Below are 17,754 nucleotides of genomic sequence, written 5' to 3' on the forward strand. Positions count from 1 at the left end.
AGGAAAATTACGTGTAATGTAACATTGAAGCACCAATCACAGAGATATACATCACTGGTTCTCATTTTCAAAGTGTTGCCTCAAAGCCTCCCTGATTTGAATTGCCCCTCTGGGCTCCTCTGATAGTCCTGGTATCTGGCTGCTCAAAATCAGCAGCCAAGCGGTCTGCCTCAACATTCCACCCCTAAGCAAACCTTTCATCCTTAGCTTCACAGAGATTATGCAAGGACAGCACGCTGCTATGACCAGGGGAATATTATCCTCATTAAAGTCTAACCTGCCATAAAGGCATCGCCAGTGCGCCTTTAATCTGCCAAAGGCACATTCAACTGTCATCCAGCACCTACTCAACCTGTTGTTGAACCACTCCTTACTGCTGTCCAGGTGTCCTGTGTAAGGTTTCATGAGCCACGGCTGTAAGGGGTACGCCAGGTCTCCCAGGATCACTATGGGCATTTCAACAACCCCCACTGTAATCTGGTTTGGAAAGAAAGTCCCCGCTTGTTGCTTTCTGTACAGGCTGGTGTTCCTGAAGATGCGTGTATCATGCACCTTCCCGGACCACCCCGTGTTGATGTCAGTAAAACACCCATAGTGATCCACAAGCGCCTGCAATGCCATGGAGAAGTACCCCTCCCTTTTGATGTACTCCATCGCAAGGTGGTCTAGTGCCAAATTTGGAATACACCGCTACCTCGATATAACGCCACCCGATATAACGCGGTAAAGCAGTGCTCGGGGGGGGGCACTCCGGTGGATCAAAGCAAGTTCAATATAACACGGTTTCACCTACAACGTGGTAAGACACTTTGGCTCCCAAGGACAGCGTTATATTGAGGTAGAGGTGTATGTGTGCCATCTATCGCCCCTCCACAGTTAGGGAAACCCATTTCTGCAAAGCTGTCCATTATTTCACACACATTTCCCAGAGTCACGGTCCTTCATAGCAAGATGTGATTTATTGCCCTACACATTTGCATTAATGCAGCCCCAATGGTCAACTTCCCCACTCCACATTGATTTGCGACCATCCGGTAGCTTCCACACAGCGATTGCCACATGTTTTTCTACTGATAGGGCAGCTCTCATTCTGGTGTCTTTGCACCGAAGTGCTTGGACAAGCTCTGCACACAATTCCAGGAAGGTGGCTTTCCGCATCCGGAAGTTCTGTAGCCGCTGCTCATGATCCCACATCTGCATGACGATACGATCCCATCATTCAGTGTTTGTTTCTCAAGCTAAAAAGCAACAGTCTACCCTATGCAGCTGTTCTGTGAGTGCCAAAAGCAATCTAAAGTTGCTCCTATCCATATCACGCAGCATGGCAGGCGTCTGTGAGTCTTCTTCAGTTAGGAACTTCACAGTTAACTGCATTGCCATCCGTGATGTCTTCATGGCAGTTAACAGAGCATAGGAGAGCAGGGCGGGATCCATCCCTTCTCACAAAGATGCCAGGGTGCACAGCAAAGAAGGGCCATTGCAAAAATGCTGTGAAAGAAAGCTGGAAGCCCATGACGTGCTGGGACAGAAAGCAATGCACCACGGGACATTGAGCCCAGTCCCAAGATGTGGGATGGCAAAGCGGATTGCGGCACAACACCTAGCGACAGAAAGTGTTGAGCTGGACTGTAGGATAGGTACCCACAATGCATTGCTCACAGTGTCGATGATAGTGCCCCCACTGTGGACATGCTCTGCCGACAGAGGGAGCGAGTGTGAACATGACTTTCCTATTTTTATTATGTCAATTTTTGAGTGTCGACATCACTTTTGTCGACACAACTTTGTAGTGTAGACAAGGCCTTACCTGTTTAGGAGAGACTTTAGAGCTATCTACTCCAACTGCTCTGTGACCTAGCTTTATTTTTTATTTTTTTAAATTCTTCTTATCTTGCATCAACAATGTTTACCTTTATAAATTTGGAGAAACTGGTGAACTAATTGTTCTTGTAAGTGGAGCATTCCCAACTCCTGTCGGATTTCAGTTCCTTGAGTTGCTTCACCCTATGAAATAACATCCCCGCTTTTATCTAGATCAGAGTTCGACAACCTTTGGCATGTGGCCTGCCAGGGTAAGCCCCCTTGTGAGCTGGGCTGGTTTGTTTACCTGCCGCGTCTGCAGATTTGGCTAATCGCGGCTCCCACTGGCCACGGTTTGCCGCTCCAGACCAATGGGGGCTGCGGGAAGTGGCGCGGGCCGAGGGAGCGCGCCACTTCCCGCAGGCCGAGGGGGCGCGGGCCGAGGGAAGGCCGCCCCTTCCCATAGCCCCCATTGGTCTGGAGCGGCGAACTGCGGCCAGTGGGAGCCGCGATCGGCCGAACCTGTGGACGCTGCAGGTAAACAAACCGTCCTGTCTCGCCAGGGGGCTTACCCTGGCGGGCTGCGGGCCAAAGGTGGCCGATCCCTGATCTAGACTGAGCTTCCACCAGCTTGTTCTCACCAAACGCCTTATCTCAACTAGGCCTTGGGAAAGCAAAGAAATAGCACCACCTAGATATGATAAAAGGGATTATATTGTAAATAACAGGACAATTATAGCCTCGAACTAAGTATGGGGCAGCAGTATCCCCTACTTTGTGTGTGTGGGGGGGGGGGGAAGAGCTACAAGAAGGTTTTAAGGGTGGATATCTCCAATCGGATTCCCTTGGACTTTATCCAGGGACTTCTGGGCATTAACATGATGCAGCCAGCTGTGTCTCTGAGGAAAGTGGGGCAACAGTGCCACACAGGTGGCTGAGCTGCTCTTTTGTATGTGTGGGGGTTCTCTGGACGCAGGACCTTCCACTTCTTTATGGTTTAGAAAGCAGCTGGCATGCCACACTTGAACTTCGTACTATCATTTATACATCATTCAAACAGCAGGTCGATCTCCATTGGCCTCAACATTTGTAAATATATAATACAGGAGATCTGACTATTTTAGGTATTTTGATTGTGAAATTTTTTACTTAAGATGGTAGGTTTTTAACGCTTGAATTTGTATCTTTGTCTTTATAGTGATGAAGCAACCATTATCTCAGGGACTCAGCTTGCTAAACAAGTCTATAAAGAAGTCCAGAGGGATGTAGAATCATGGATGTCCCTTGGGAACAAGAGACCTCATCTCACTGTCATTTTAGTAGGAGACAACCCAGCCAGTCATACATATGTAAGAAATAAGATGAAGGCAGCTGCTGCTGTAGGTATGTGATGAGTAAGAACAAATGTCTGCACATTAAGCATGAAATTTGTTCTTGTTCAAAATGACCAATATCTTGGTTTCATTTTGCGTCATTTCCCTTTTTGAATACTCCTGATTTACATACTGTGGACAATATTGTATTGTCTTACTGCAGAAACGTAGTCAAGAGGCAAACAAACAAAGAACTACACCTCTACCCCGATATAACGCGGTCCTCGGGAGCCAAAAAATCTCACCACCTTATAGGTGAGACCACGTTATATCGGGTTTGGTCCGGTACGGTGTACCGGCAAGAGCTGGTACGCCGTGCTGGACTGGACCGGCTTCCCCGGCGGTGATTTAAAGGGCCCGGTGCTCCAGCCGCTGCGGGGAGCCCCGGGCCCTTTACATCACCACCCGAGCTGTGGCAGCGGGGCTCAGGCAGTGATTTAAAGGGCCCGGGGCTCCACACGAATTCGGATATAACGCGGTAAAGCAGCAGGGCTTAGGTGGTGCTTTAAAGGGCCCGGGGCTCCCCGCTGCTTTATTGCGTTATATCCGAATTCGTGTTCTATTGGGTCACGTTCTATCGGGGTAGAGGTGTATTTTCATATTATATTAATATTAGGCATGAGAGTGGTGTTGGCGTTCAGTGAAGTAATTTTTTACACTTTAAATGTTTTTGAATAAATTATTTGCATGCTTTCCATCAGAAACTAAGGGAAACCACAGCGGGAAAAATGCTTATGGCTTCTCAACTCTTTGTATGGTGCTTTATGGCAATACGCAATATTTGCCTGCTCTGGAAAGACAGATGATTAAGGGTAATCAAGTGGAAGTCACTCCAGTTTTTGGTCCTTCCCACAAGCCACCCCAGGATAACTTATTTTAAACTTTTAGATAAATTTAAGAGATTACTTTTCCAATCTGAATTAATCTTTCTCTATAAATAGTACAGCCACCTGAATCCCTAGAAACAAATTCTAATATCCTAGAATTTGAAGGAACTAAGCTTGTGAATTGACATGTCTCAAAAGAAGTAGCTACATTTTGTAGGAAAATAGCATGATTGTAAGGCATTATATAAAGTTATAGCCACAGTACCTTGTGGAATTCCTTTTGCCACTGAATACCTTCTTTCTGGATTCATAAATAAAAGCAACAGCGTCACACCTCTAAATCCAAAAAGCAACAGTCTCAGCATTAAGAATAGCCTCTTAGAGTTGGTATGGCTACTTCCACCTTTTCATGTTCTCTGTATGTAGATATATCTTCTTACTATATGTTCCATTCTATGCATCTGATGAAGTGGGCTGTAGCCCACGAAAGCTTATGCTCAAATAGTCTCTAAGGTGCCACACGTGCTCCTGTTCTTTTTGCGGATACAGACTAACACGGCTGCTACTCTGAAACCTGTAAATAGCTCATAGATTCTGCAGTTGAGTGCCCAATCAGTAGACCACACTGCCTCACCACTACTCCCCATAACTCATCTAACTCTTTTGCACTATCAAAATTCTGAAAAGCTTCTGCTTACAATTCCATCTCCGAGGTTGATTATTTCTCAGTGGGATCCACCATGCTAAAGGCCTAGCTTCAGTTCTTCAAATGTAAGTTCTAAGTGTGCTCAGTTCTCATTCACTTCTGAAAGTCAGTCCACTTATTTATATGATGAAATAAGGATTTAGTTGCTTAACTTTAGATACCATTTTAAAAATGCATGCTGTTAGCTATGGATATCTTTCTCGAATCAATCTCCTTTAATAGCTTCTACCAAGTATCATTTATAGCAATAATATCGCTGGCTAGGATTAAGTTGCCCAAACTTCCTGACGAACACGTCTTTCAGTATTCCTTAGAGCGGGCTCAGGGTTCTTGCTTAGAGAGGGTATCTATTTTCATAAGACAAAGCACATTCTTTCTTTGGTTCAAATATCATCATTAAAACAATAAGAAATTACATGAAAACCACAAAGAACCTCACCAAAAAAAATCACAGCTTTTCCCCCTCAAGCAAAAATGAAGCGTATAAGGTCATCTAGACCATCTACCTGAAAAAGGATCCAGGTCTTCCCTAACAAAATAGGTTAAAATCAGTTTTTGCACCCTTCATTTACAGTGTGACTACAAGAAGTACATCTACATCTCGGCATAAAGAAAACTGTAATTCCTAGCAAATATATGTAATGCAGCCAGTTGCTCAGCTACAATATTATTTTCATTCTACCTAATAGACACACTACTTCTATAGAGGCAGAATTTCACCTCTTATCTTACATCAGTCTTTTGATCGCAGTGAAAATTCAGTAGCAGTGAAGAAAGGAATAACAGGGGAAACACTGATATATAATTAATTTAACAGCGCTAGCTGGCTCTGTGTCCACAGTACTTTAAAGGGGGCAGACCATCCTGTTACAGTCTTGCTTTTTACCCCTATTTTCATCATCTTTCTTTACCCTGCTTGGAAAGGGTTGTAGATTATAGTATGGGACAGGATGCTCTGACACTGTGGTGATGAGTGTGGTATAAGAATATAAAACAGATAGGGTGTGGCTGTTTCTTTTAGATGTCCTTAAGAATACCGGCTTCAAACAAAAATCCTTGTCTTATACTTTATTACCTGTAGTAGTGAAAAGAATGAATTGACCCACTAATAGTCAGTTGGTTTTATATATTTTTAGATTAAATTGTATTGTTTTCATGCACTAGGTTTTATATTAAGTTAAAAACAAAACAAAAAAAATGAACTGCTCAGGAATGTCATATGATGTTGCAAAAATCTTTATTTTTCCCCTATAACTTTATTATTTCAATTCATAGGGAAGATGGAGAACTTGGTATATAAAATGAAATTAGAATTCTGTTATATTGTCTCATCAATAGAAGAATTACTTTTATTATTATAAATGTTTCCTCTAAAATCCTGCAGGAAAAATACATTTAATGATGACTACATTGGAAGAATAAGCAGCCCTCCTGAATTAACACCACAGTCTAAATGGAAATCTGAATCACTTTGATATCAATACAACTACAATTCTACGATGTTGCTTGACAAATTATTTGATTAGGATTTTCCAAACCTATATTAATCTGTTTTTAATATTGTTAGACCTACTGAATTAAGACATTTAACTTCCTATGAATTTCTTTATAAGATTACACATGAATTATATATGCATACTATTAAAATTAAACAGAAAAGGTGAGAGTTTCCTAAGTGCTGATTGAAGACAGTCAATGGGAGAAGAGTTGGGCGAGTGCTGGGCACTTCTAAAAAACCTCGCCAAAAATGTCTCCGCTCACCTTAGAAAAAGCTTGCACTATGCAAATGTCTTTTGCTTTGCTTTTTTATCAGGCATTTGTAGTGAGATAATATTGAAGCCTAAAGACATTTCTCAGGAAGAACTTTTAGATCTGACTGCCAAATTAAACCATGATTCAAGAGTTAATGGTATATTAGTCCAGCTACCTCTTCCAGGTAAGTAATGCAATTTTATTATATGCTTTAAATTTGGACAGTTTTAAGAGAAAAACTGTAAACAACTTGCGTATACAAGCTGCACCCATTGGTATAAAAAGCTCTTCAGAGGAAACTGCTGATTATAATGAGTTTGCTGCATGATGCTTACACCCATTATTTAATATTGATTCCTTATTTTGTCCTGTATCTCACGAATGAAACAGTGGACATTATTCTTATTGAAGCTGAGGTTTCTTATCAAATGCACAAATTTCCCTGTTAATCTGATTAAGAGGATAGGTATCTGTTTATGCCCTGGAATATTGTGCATCTCACATATTTTCTCAAAGGTGGACAGGAATTATTCTATAAGTCAGTCTCTCTTTATAAACTGGGCAGACTTTCTCCCACTCCCTTGTGTTGTGTGTGAGGGGGGTGGGGCTAAACTCACTGGCTGGGGAAGCTGTGACATACCTGGGTACAGTCCAGACTAATGAGTAGCTATGTCACTCCGCCCTGTAACCTGGGATGCCCTTTCCAATGCTTTGCTACTGAAGCCACCAGCTTGGACTGCTCACAAACAGCCTCCAGCATGTAAGTCACTCCCAGCTATGTCTCTCTGTGTGCTGCAGCCAGCCAGCCACACCTTGTCTCTTACCAGCCTTCAAAATCCCCACTGGGTGATCCCAACACACTCCCAGTTCCAGATTTTTCCCCAGAATAGAATCATAGGGTTAGAAGAGACCACGAGATTCATCTAGTCTAACCACCTGCCAAGATGCAGGATTTGTTGTTCCTAAGCCAGCCAAGACAGATGGCTCTCCAGCCTCCTTTTGAAAATCTCCAGTGAAGGAGCTTCCACAACCTCCCTAGGCGTCTGTTCCATTGTCCTCCTGTTCTTACAGTTAGGAAGTTTTTTCCTGAGATTTAATCTAAATCTGCTAGTTTGAACCCATTGCCTCTTGTCCTGCGCCCTGTGGCAAGAGAAAATAACTTTTCTCCATCTATTTTATGGCAGGCTTTCAAGTATTTGAAGACCACTATCATGTTCCCCCTCAATCTCCTCTTTTCCAAAATAAACATACCCAGTTCCTTTGTTCATATGTAGGGCCCTACCAAATTCGTGGCCATGAAAAATGCATCACAGACCATGAAATCTGGCCTTTTGTGTGCTTTTACCCTATACTATACAGATTTCACAGGGGAGACCGACATTTCTCAAATTGGGGGTCCTGACCCAAAACGGAGCTGTGGGGGGTGGGGTGGGAGGGGGAGGTCACAAGGTTATTTTCGGGGGATTGTGGTATTGCCACCCTTACTTTTACGCTGCCTTCAGAGCTGGGCAGCTGGAGAGCGGCAGCTGTTGGCCAGGCACCCAGGTCTGAAGGCAGTGCCCCGACAGCAGCAGCACAGAAGTAAGCGTGGCAATACCATACCGTGCCATCCTTACTTCTGTGCTGCTGCCTTCAGACCTGGGTGGCCAGAGACTGGCGGCTGCTGACTGAGGGCCCAGCAAACCTTACTTCTGTGCTGCTGCTGGCAGTGGCTCTGCCTTCAGAGCTGGGCTCCTGGCCAGCAGCCACTGGTCTCCAGCTGCCCAGCTCTGAAAGCAGTGCTGCTGCCAGCAGCAGCAAAGAAGTAAGGGTAGCAGTATCTCAAGCCCCCCAACAATAATCTTGCAAAGCACCCCCCCAACTCCTTTTTGGGTCAGGACCCCTACAATTACAACACCATGAAATTTCAGATTTAAAGAGTAGATTTCTACTCATAAAATTTACGATTTTTAAAATCTTATGACCATGAAATTGACCAAAATGGACCGTGAATTTGGTAGGACCCTATTCGTATGGCTTGCATTCCATCCCTTTGATCATCTTTGACACTCACCTCTGGATTCTTTCCAGTTTCTCTGCAGAGGTGGTGGAATCTCCATCCTTAGAGGTTTTTAAGGCCCGGCTTGACAAAGCCCTGGGTGAGATGATTCAGTTGGGATTGGTCCTGCTTTGAGGTTGGACTAGATGACCTCCTTAGGGTTGGAAGAGACCTCATCTTCTATGATTTTATATACTGGTGACCAAAATTGGACACAGTACCACAGCTGAGCCTAACCACCGCTGAGTAGAGCAGTATTATCACCTCTGTGACTTGCATGCTATGCCTATGTTAATGCACCCTAAAATTGCATTTGCTTTTTTTTGCAACAGCATCGCATTGCTGACTCATGTTGAGCTTGTGATCCACCACAGCTCCCAGATCCTTATCAGCAGTGCTGTTGTCAAGCCAGTTGTCCCCCATTCTGTATTTGAGCACTGTGTTTTTGCATTAAGTATGCAATTCATTTTTTAAAAATAAACACGAGCCTTTTCCCAAGGTAATTTGGTTCTTTTGGGTGTTCTCAAAGATGAGGCAATATTCTTCCTTACACTGCTAAGAGATTCAGTTGCATCTCGTTCCTTGTCTGGTAGAGAATCTGTTCCTATGGTATTTTCATACACATGCACGCACGCACACGAAATGAGAGCTGTCTTTGCTTTGAGATCTGGGAATGCTAGGTCTATGTAGCTTCTCTAGAATGAATTAACAACTGATGGTCAGCCACAAAGAGCCTCTTATTTATTTATTTTTTAAACTGTAACTGTTGGAAGGACAGAACCTGCTTTTTCTTTGGTGTTTTTATATTCTGCAATCTCTTTCTTTTCCAGAGGCATTGGAACACTGCACAGACACAATATAGTAATTAAATGTGTGTCATGGAAAATAATTTATAATATTAAAATATAATTGTTATAATAAAAACGAATGATGTAACACACACCTATATGAGCGACGGTAATTATAAAAATGGGCCATTAGAAATATAAGATCTGATTGCTTTGCTAACTACTTCACTGTTTCTGACCCCAGGGAAGTCCTAATTTTACAAGTAGTAAATAGATAGAAGTACTTGATAGAAGTACTTTGAACTACTTAATGATTTGCTTCAATTACCTGTTAATTTGCATAAGTGGAGCTCCAGAAAGCATTGGTTAATGTGACCCCTGTATAGGTGTGCATGGAGGGGTCCCTTCATAGCTGGCTCTCAGATCGATGCATGTGCAGAGTGGGACAAGCATATGAGATGTCCATGTTTATATAGCTCAGTGCGCTCCCATGGATACTACGGCAGATGCAGTCTGGTAGTACAAATGTCAAGAGATTTAACCATTTTAGGCCTTTATCTTTTAGACACAATCCTTTGCTTGAGTCCCAGTGTGTGGGGGAGAGGTAGGGTCCTGGTCCCCCCTATTCATTTTGGGGTGCTGTGTGTCATACTGGCATTTGGCAGCTGCTGTGTATTCCCCTCCATCTCAAAGCACAAACATTTTAAATAAAGTACTTGCTGTTTCTTAATTAGCATCCCAGAAAATTTTGTATTGATTGCATTGAGTCAAACATCTTTCTGTTTTCTACTTGACCATGGCCAACTTTATCATTTTCATGGGATATGCAAGTGGGGTTTTGTTCTGTTTTTAGATTACTTGTTCTGCTAATAAGGTTTTTCATTAAAGGTGACCCCTTCATACCTGCTAATCATAGGCTTTGAACAGCATTTTCTGCATGTTTTTTTCCCCATGTGAAAACAAACCAGTATCCAACTAATTAACAAATCAATAACTAATTACAGCTATTGTATAGCTTCCAAAGAAAAACATCATTTGATAAAATAGTAGCTAGAATAGAAGTGAGAGATTTAATTTTTTTTCCAGAGGAAACATGGTATCATGGTTAAAGCAAGCTTCTTAGGGCTATGTCTACACTAGTACTTTTGTCAACAAAACTTTTGTCGGTGAGGGGTATGAAAAAAGCACACCCTGACCGACTCTTCCACCGACATAGCTACGGCCCTCGTTAGGGGTGGTTTAATTATGCCGACAGGAGAGCTCTCTCTTGCCGGCATAGAGCTACTACACAGGAGACCTTACAGCGGCTGTAAGGTCTACACTGTAGACATCCTCCCAAACTACTGTTCTACATCCCAACATCTCTCTGTCACCAAGGACAACACTGTAGTCCTCCTTGTCACTTTATCCTGGCATCTTCTTTTGACTCTGCCCTCTTTCTAGATCCACACATCCAGGCTACATTTAAATCTTGCTGCTTCTTTCTGGACAATGTCTCTAAAGATATGTCTACACTACGAGCTAGGGGTGTGATACGCAGCTTCTGTACACATACTTGTGCTAGCTCTTTTCGAGCTAACGCACTAAAAATTGTAATGTAGCCACTAGCTGCCCGGAATACAAATTCGCCTGAATCCTGTGGGTACATATTCCGGGCAGCTAGCCTGTGCCACCACTTGCCACTGTCCATGTTACCATGGCTGTTCTACTGTTTTTAGCATGCTAGCTCAAAGAGAGCTAGTGCAAGTATATGTATACGAGGTGGGTATCACACCGCTAGCTCACAATGTAGACATACCCCCGTAAGATTCAGCTTCTCTTCTCTGTCAACACAGCTAAAACTCTCATGCAGGCTCTCAGCATCTCCCAACTTGACTACTGCAACCTCTTTCTTTCGAGTCTTGATAAAAGTCACCTTGCCTACCACCCATTAAATACACTCAAAACACTGCCGCAACGATAATTTTCTTGTTGCTCTGTCACTTCCTTTTGCATTCCTCCATTGGTTCCCCCTTCTCCACCGCATAAAACAAATGGTTTGTCTTCACTTTTAAGGCCTTTTTATGGCATATCTCAGTCCTACCTATCGCGTCTTGTATGCTATCAAGTGGTCAACCTCCCCTCTGTTCCGCCAGCAGTGCTAACCTTTATCACCCATTAGTCCAATTTTCCTTCAAACAGCTTCATGCTTTTTCTCATGTTATCTCTTATGCTTAGAATGAGCTATGTGTAAAAATTCACAAAGCCTTTATGTTATCCTCCTTTACGTCTCTCCTAAAAGCCCACCCATGCTGTGATGCCTACAAAACACTCAGCATTGACTAGGCAGTTGGTGCGCTGTGACTACTGCTTACTGAGCTAATCATAATCTGTTGCCTTGTGTTCCCCTCTGTTGTGCCCACCTGCTGTCTCATCATGCACTTAGATTGTGAGCTCTTAAGGGCAGAAACTGTCTTTTTGGTACACATGTGTACAGTGCCTAGCAGAATTGGGCCCTGACTGGGGTGTCTAAGGTCTACTGTAATGCAAATAATAGTAATAAAGCACAGGACTGCGAGTCAGATCAGGTTTCCACCTTTGCCACCAGTCTTGCTCTTTGACCTTGGACACCTCTCTGTGCCTTAGTTGCCCCATCTGTAAAATGGGGATAAATAATCTATATTTCACAAAGGGTTTTGAGGTTTAATATCTCTTAAGTTGTTTTGAGATCTGTGGCTGGAAAGTGTTGGTTTTTTGTTTGTTTTTAAAGTGCAAAACTTCATTGTTATCTAGTATTAATTTCAGCAGTTTTCAATCGGTGAAATGAATTGGCCACATGATGGCAGTGTAACATAAGTAAGGAGGACAAAGTCTGATGTACTGACTAATGATTGACTCCGGGAATAGATTGGAGTGTGCTGGCTTTTAGCTCTAGAGTCATTGTTTTTGTCTGAAAAGCGGCAGCAGCGATATTAACAGATTCAAGGGTGGAGGTGAGAGTTGTTCATTAAGTATTTCTTGTGAATTTAGAACTGGTGAAAGGCCACTCAAAGTCTGGGGATTGAAGTCCTCTCTATATACTCAGAACAGTTATAGTAGTAGCTTTGTAAACTCCCCTCTTTCTTGCAGAGCCCTGCCTTTAGGCCTCTGCACTGATCTAGAGGGGCCACCTCTAAGGCATTGTCTACACTAGGCAGCTTACAGAGCACAGCTGCACCAAGATCTCTCATGTAGCTGCTCTGTGCTCTCCCATTGACATAATTAAACCACCCCCAACGAGCGTGTCTCCCGCCAACATAGCACTGTCCACACCAGCGCTTATGTCAGTGTAACTTATGCCGCTGAGGGGGGTGTTTTTTACACACCCCTGAGCAAAATCTGCTGAGATAAGTGGTTGTGTACATATCCTAAGCCCTGGTCTACACTGGGGGCCGGGGGGGGGGAATCGATCTAAGTTACGCAACTTCAGCTACGTGAATAATGTAGCTGAAGTTGACGTACTTAGATCGACTTAACGTGGTGTCTTCACTGTGGTGAGTCGACTGCTGCCGCTCCCCCGTCGACTCGGCCTGCGCATCTCACAGTGCTGCAGTACAGGAGTCGACGGGAGAGCGCTTGGGGGTCGATTTATCGCGTCTAGACTAGATGCGATAAATCGGTCCCCACTGGATCGATCGCTGCCCACCGATCTGGCGGGTAGTGTAGACATACCCTAAGAGCGAGAGGGTAATTCACTCTCCTTTCTCATTTGGTCCTTCACTACTCTGTTTAGAGTGTCATTTATGGTGGTGGTTTCTGAGTGTTGCAGACATCAGTCCACTGGAACCTGGACTGAAACCACTACACTATTTTCACACAGACCAATGAACATTATATTTTAACAACAGATTTAAATTTTAACTCACGAGGTATCTGGGCTTGTCTATATTACAAAAGATGTGATAATTTAACTAAATCTGTTTGAAATAGATCTCAGTTAAACTACCGATTGCCATATGTAGGGTTAGCAAGGATTTTTCCCCCAGATCAGGCTGGCAGTTTAGTCATGGTGAATAATAATGGTGACCTGACAGACCGTTGAACTGAATAAAATACATGTGGTTTTCCTTAAAAATAAAATAGTTGGGCTGGGAGTGCTCACTTCTGTTGACAGCTGAGAAGAAATATAATTTTTAAATAACAATTTTCCAGATCATATAGATGAACGAACCGTCTGCAATATTGTTGCACCTGAAAAGGATGTGGATGGATTCCATATTATCAACATTGGACGACTGTGTCTTGATCAGCCTTCTGTAATACCTGCCACTGCTGCTGCAGTTTGGGAAATTATAAAAAGAACAGGTAGGAAACTAAATGTCCTATTGAAATGCTCTGGAGAAGAAAAATGAATGCTGGCAAGAAGGCATCTACAAAGATATTTACATGATCGAATACAGCAGGATGGATTGATTTAAATCAAAGCGATTTAAATAATCAATTTTAATCCGTAAGTAGGAAAGCTTGATTTAAATAAACTATTTCCTGAAGAAAGTCTGATTCTCATTAGTTGGTAACCTTTAAAACCTGTTGAATTGCTACTAAATATAGCCTTTCACTAAGTTTGGTGCTTCTTTTTGCTTACCAGGAGGATGCACTATATACATTTATTTAAGCGATTAGTTGAGCTCAACTTCTATTCATTGAGTTTCTTAACTTTTACATATTTTATTATATTAGAAAATGAAGGATTATGCCTTTCTTATTTATTAGATGATGATTCATTTTTTACTTGTGATTTGTGCCAAATTCTATTTAGATGGAAATTCAAATTCAATTAAAAATGAACAAAAACAGATTTTTTTTTTTTAAATAAAGCTACCTTAAATGGGCTGGATGCATAAGAAAAAAAGTTTTAAATGTAAAACAAAGTTTTTCAAAACGTGAGATAAACGAACTGATTTATTAAACAAAGTAAATATTATCTGTAGTTTAGTGAATTGAACAGATTACTTCTGGTCACCATGTGCTTCCAGATTTTAGAACTAGTAGATCCCACGCACTTTCACCAAGTTTTTATTCCTAGATCAGAAGAGGAAAAGAAGTTTTCCTTCTTTTTCAACTCCCAATTGATGTTTTAACTTTCAGTGAACTCATCATTAAATTTAACTAGTTGAATAAATTGAAATGAAAGAAGTGTTCTCTCTGCATTGAAGTACTGCAGTCTCTGAAGAGACTACTGCTGTCAAAAGTTGGTTTGGCATTTCAAAACTTGGCAGCAAACGTACTGCTTCATATTATTTTTTTATGTTACAGTACTGGACTGAATGGAGAAGAAAGGATTAAAAGAATATTTAAAGAATAGTAAGATGGATGGAGCAGTATTCTGCAGATAGAATAAGATATTTAAAGCCAGTAGATGTACAATAAATTGAGCACAGAGACAATAGTCAAAACAATGTATTTGATCTTTCATGATGTAATTTTATGGTCACCAATATATTTTGCATATTTTTGTAATATCATATGCAAGTACCTGTACTAGAGTTTATATGAACCTCAATTTTAAGTAACGAAAGATAATTTAAGTGATAAATTGGATAAGTTCTGCAGAAAAATATAAAATTGAGGGCAAAAATTCCCTATTATGAAAATACCTATTTTAAAACTAAAATAGGAAAAAATATATTCAAGTTCAAGTGGTGAGGTTTTTTGGGTCTTTTAGACTAGCTGAATTATTTTTTATTTTGTTTTTCCCTGTAAGGAATACAAACATTTGGAAAAAATGTTGTTGTAGCTGGAAGATCTAAGAATGTAGGAATGCCTATTTCAATGCTTTTACATTCAGATGGAGAACATGAAAGGCCTGGAGGTATGTCCAAGAGTATTATGCTTTACTTTAATAACCTGATCAGTGAAGGTGCCCAGAATGAGAGAGAGGAAAAGGGGCGGGGGAAAAGAAAATGGAACATTTCATCCATAGTACCATCACTTTATTTTTTTAGAATCGTACTCAAACAATCTTTTCTGTGTTCCGAATATGTTTGGATTAATAATGTTTCCTTCCAGTTTCCATGCAGAAAACACCATGCTCGTAATCTCGTGAAAATATTTGTTCTTGCAAATATTTCCAGCTTAATTGTTTAAACTCTTGAGGTTCAGACTGTTTGGATAAGAATGTGAACTTTTGGATACTTATCCAAATTCAGCCCAAACTCTGCACTTCTGAGATTCATCAATCCCTACTTAAAATAAACATGTTCAATTTGGCCAAGAGGCAGTTGTCGTTTTTGGAACACATCCTAGCAATCTTGTTAATGTACAGTTCCTAAGTTTACCTTGTTTAGGTGCATAACCAATGATTTGAAATCTCTCTACTCACCAACAAATCTATTCCACACAAACACTGAACCAGTCTCCCAAGATAGATATTCCTCTGCGCTGAATCTGATGATGAGCACAACTGAAGCAGTTAGACAGTGGTCTCTAACAATGTATTGAGGAAGGGGTTGATTAAAACTAAATTAAATTTTCTATAAGAAATGTTGACCATAGAAATGTTTAAAATGATATGCAGTGACTTAATTTTTTATACATGTCCATACTTAGGACCTTACTGAAAGCTTGCTAAGAAACAGAACAAGAAGCAATGGTCTCAAGTTGCAGTGGGAGAGGTCTAGGTTGGATATTAGGAAACACTATTTCACTAGGAGGGTGGTGAAGCACTGGAATGGGTTACCTAGGGAGGTGGTGGAATCTCCATCCTTAGAGGTTTTAATGCCCAGCTTGACAAAGCCCTGGCTGAGATGATTTAGTTGGTGTTGGTCCTGCTTTGAGCAGGGGATTGGACTAGATGACCTCCTGAGGTCTCTTCCAACCTTAATATTCTATGATTCTATGAAACACAAATCTCGAAGCAGAAATGGTAGTTTGTTTCTAGCTCACAGTGTCAGTATGACAAACTGTCCATAATCCCAACTCTCCTTCTCTTCCTGTCTTCCTTGTCCCTTGTTTTTTCTGGGCCAATCACAATATTTCATCACCGAGAACAGTCTCAGCAACAACCATTTCATCTTGATTTCAAAGCTATGCGACAAATGCAGTTTGTATTTCTCTCCCAAATAATTACATTGACTTAAATGGGACTATTCGGGTATGGCCCTTAATTTGGACTTCGTCTTACTGAGCGATAAGTATTAATTTACACAACTGATTAGGATCAAATCCTGAAAGGTGCTGAGCATCTGCTGAATTCCTGCTGCTACCATTGGCCTTAGGATCAGGCCCTCCCCTTTTGCCTCCATATACCTTACGCCCTGATTCAGCAAAGTACTTATACGTTCTTAACTTTAAGCACATAAATAGTTCCATTGACTTCAGATAAGGATGGGTTTTTAAGATATATTAATGAGAAAATGCATCTAAAACAAATCAACTTTGTTTGCTCCAATATAGCTTAAAACTGTTGACAATGATTCATTTTTCAATGTATTAAAATAGTATCTTCTGTCAGTCATGTTGTCATGGTTACAGGGCGAGATGCACTTTAGACCCCTTTTAATCTCTAACAAATTTATTAGAGCATCTAATACTCAAGTACTCCTGTACTAGCCACAAGTACTCCTGTTCTTTTTGCAGATACAGACTAACACGGCTGCTACTCTGAAACCTTTTAATCTCTCTCAACTTGCACCACTTTGGGGAGAGGTTTAGCTAACTTCACCCCTCTCGGGTGAAACCTTGTGGTCCTACCGCTCTGAGACTTGATCTCTGGGCTTCACTCTCCTGTTTACTAACCATGTAAACCCAAAAGATCCAACTATGTTTGGCACCTGACAACTGTTTTCCTCTGGGAGCCTGAAACAGCTGCTGATTAAAGTGACTCAAAAATATTTTATTCAAAAGAAAGCATTGTTTATTCAGCCAAATGTACATAATTCACACAACAAAGGATAACAACAAAAACATTTATACGCATAGGTCTTTACCTACCCCATAATCTTTCCTTGCAAGCTTTTGTAAGTTCCCTTCTGCCTGGCTGTCTCCATCTCTGGGTTGAAAGAGAGAGTCGGTTTGCTGCGGTTTAGTGTGTCTCTGTCAGAGTCTTCTCCCCCCAGGCAGCTGCTGACAACTAACTCTACCTCCTTCTTCCCTAAGCCAGCATCTTTAAAGTTTTAGCATCCCCTATGATCCTAGGTATGGAAGAGTAAACTTTGCCAGCCTAGTTGGAATCTAGCCCGGGGTGTTTCCCAATTGATAGCTTCCTCATTGTTTCCACAAGGTGGTGTTCTCTGGACTGTACCTTATTTTTGCCACAGTTTCATTTCCCGTTGTTTTTCCCCTAACAGCATCCTTTGATATAATTCTGTGGAGCCAGGCAGGGTGATATCACAGAGGTAAACTGAGGTACACATGATATTTAGAAAAAAATAATGCAGATACATCCCTCATTTTCCAAACTTGTATATTACTTTTAATTTTTTGTATATTCTTTTAAATTATTGGTATGTAT

At 41.5% G+C, this 17,754-nt stretch overlaps 1 protein-coding gene across 1 annotated transcript in view; it reads left to right on the forward strand.

Moving 5' to 3' along the window:
• The window catches only part of MTHFD2L (methylenetetrahydrofolate dehydrogenase (NADP+ dependent) 2 like), a 61,895-nt gene that overhangs the window by 19,018 nt on the left and 25,123 nt on the right, over positions 1-17,754 (forward strand). Inside the window, exons 2-5 of the mRNA XM_024208707.2 lie at positions 2,999-3,183; positions 6,520-6,642; positions 13,455-13,607; positions 15,007-15,114. Coding sequence (XP_024064475.2) covers positions 2,999-3,183; positions 6,520-6,642; positions 13,455-13,607; positions 15,007-15,114 — 569 coding nt within the window. The remainder of the gene's footprint in view (positions 1-2,998; positions 3,184-6,519; positions 6,643-13,454; positions 13,608-15,006; positions 15,115-17,754) is intronic.

This window comes from Terrapene carolina, unplaced genomic scaffold, assembly GCF_002925995.2.
Source record: "Terrapene carolina triunguis isolate 2854851 unplaced genomic scaffold, T_m_triunguis-2.0 Scaffold136, whole genome shotgun sequence".
NCBI classification, from domain to species: domain Eukaryota; kingdom Metazoa; phylum Chordata; order Testudines; family Emydidae; genus Terrapene; species Terrapene triunguis.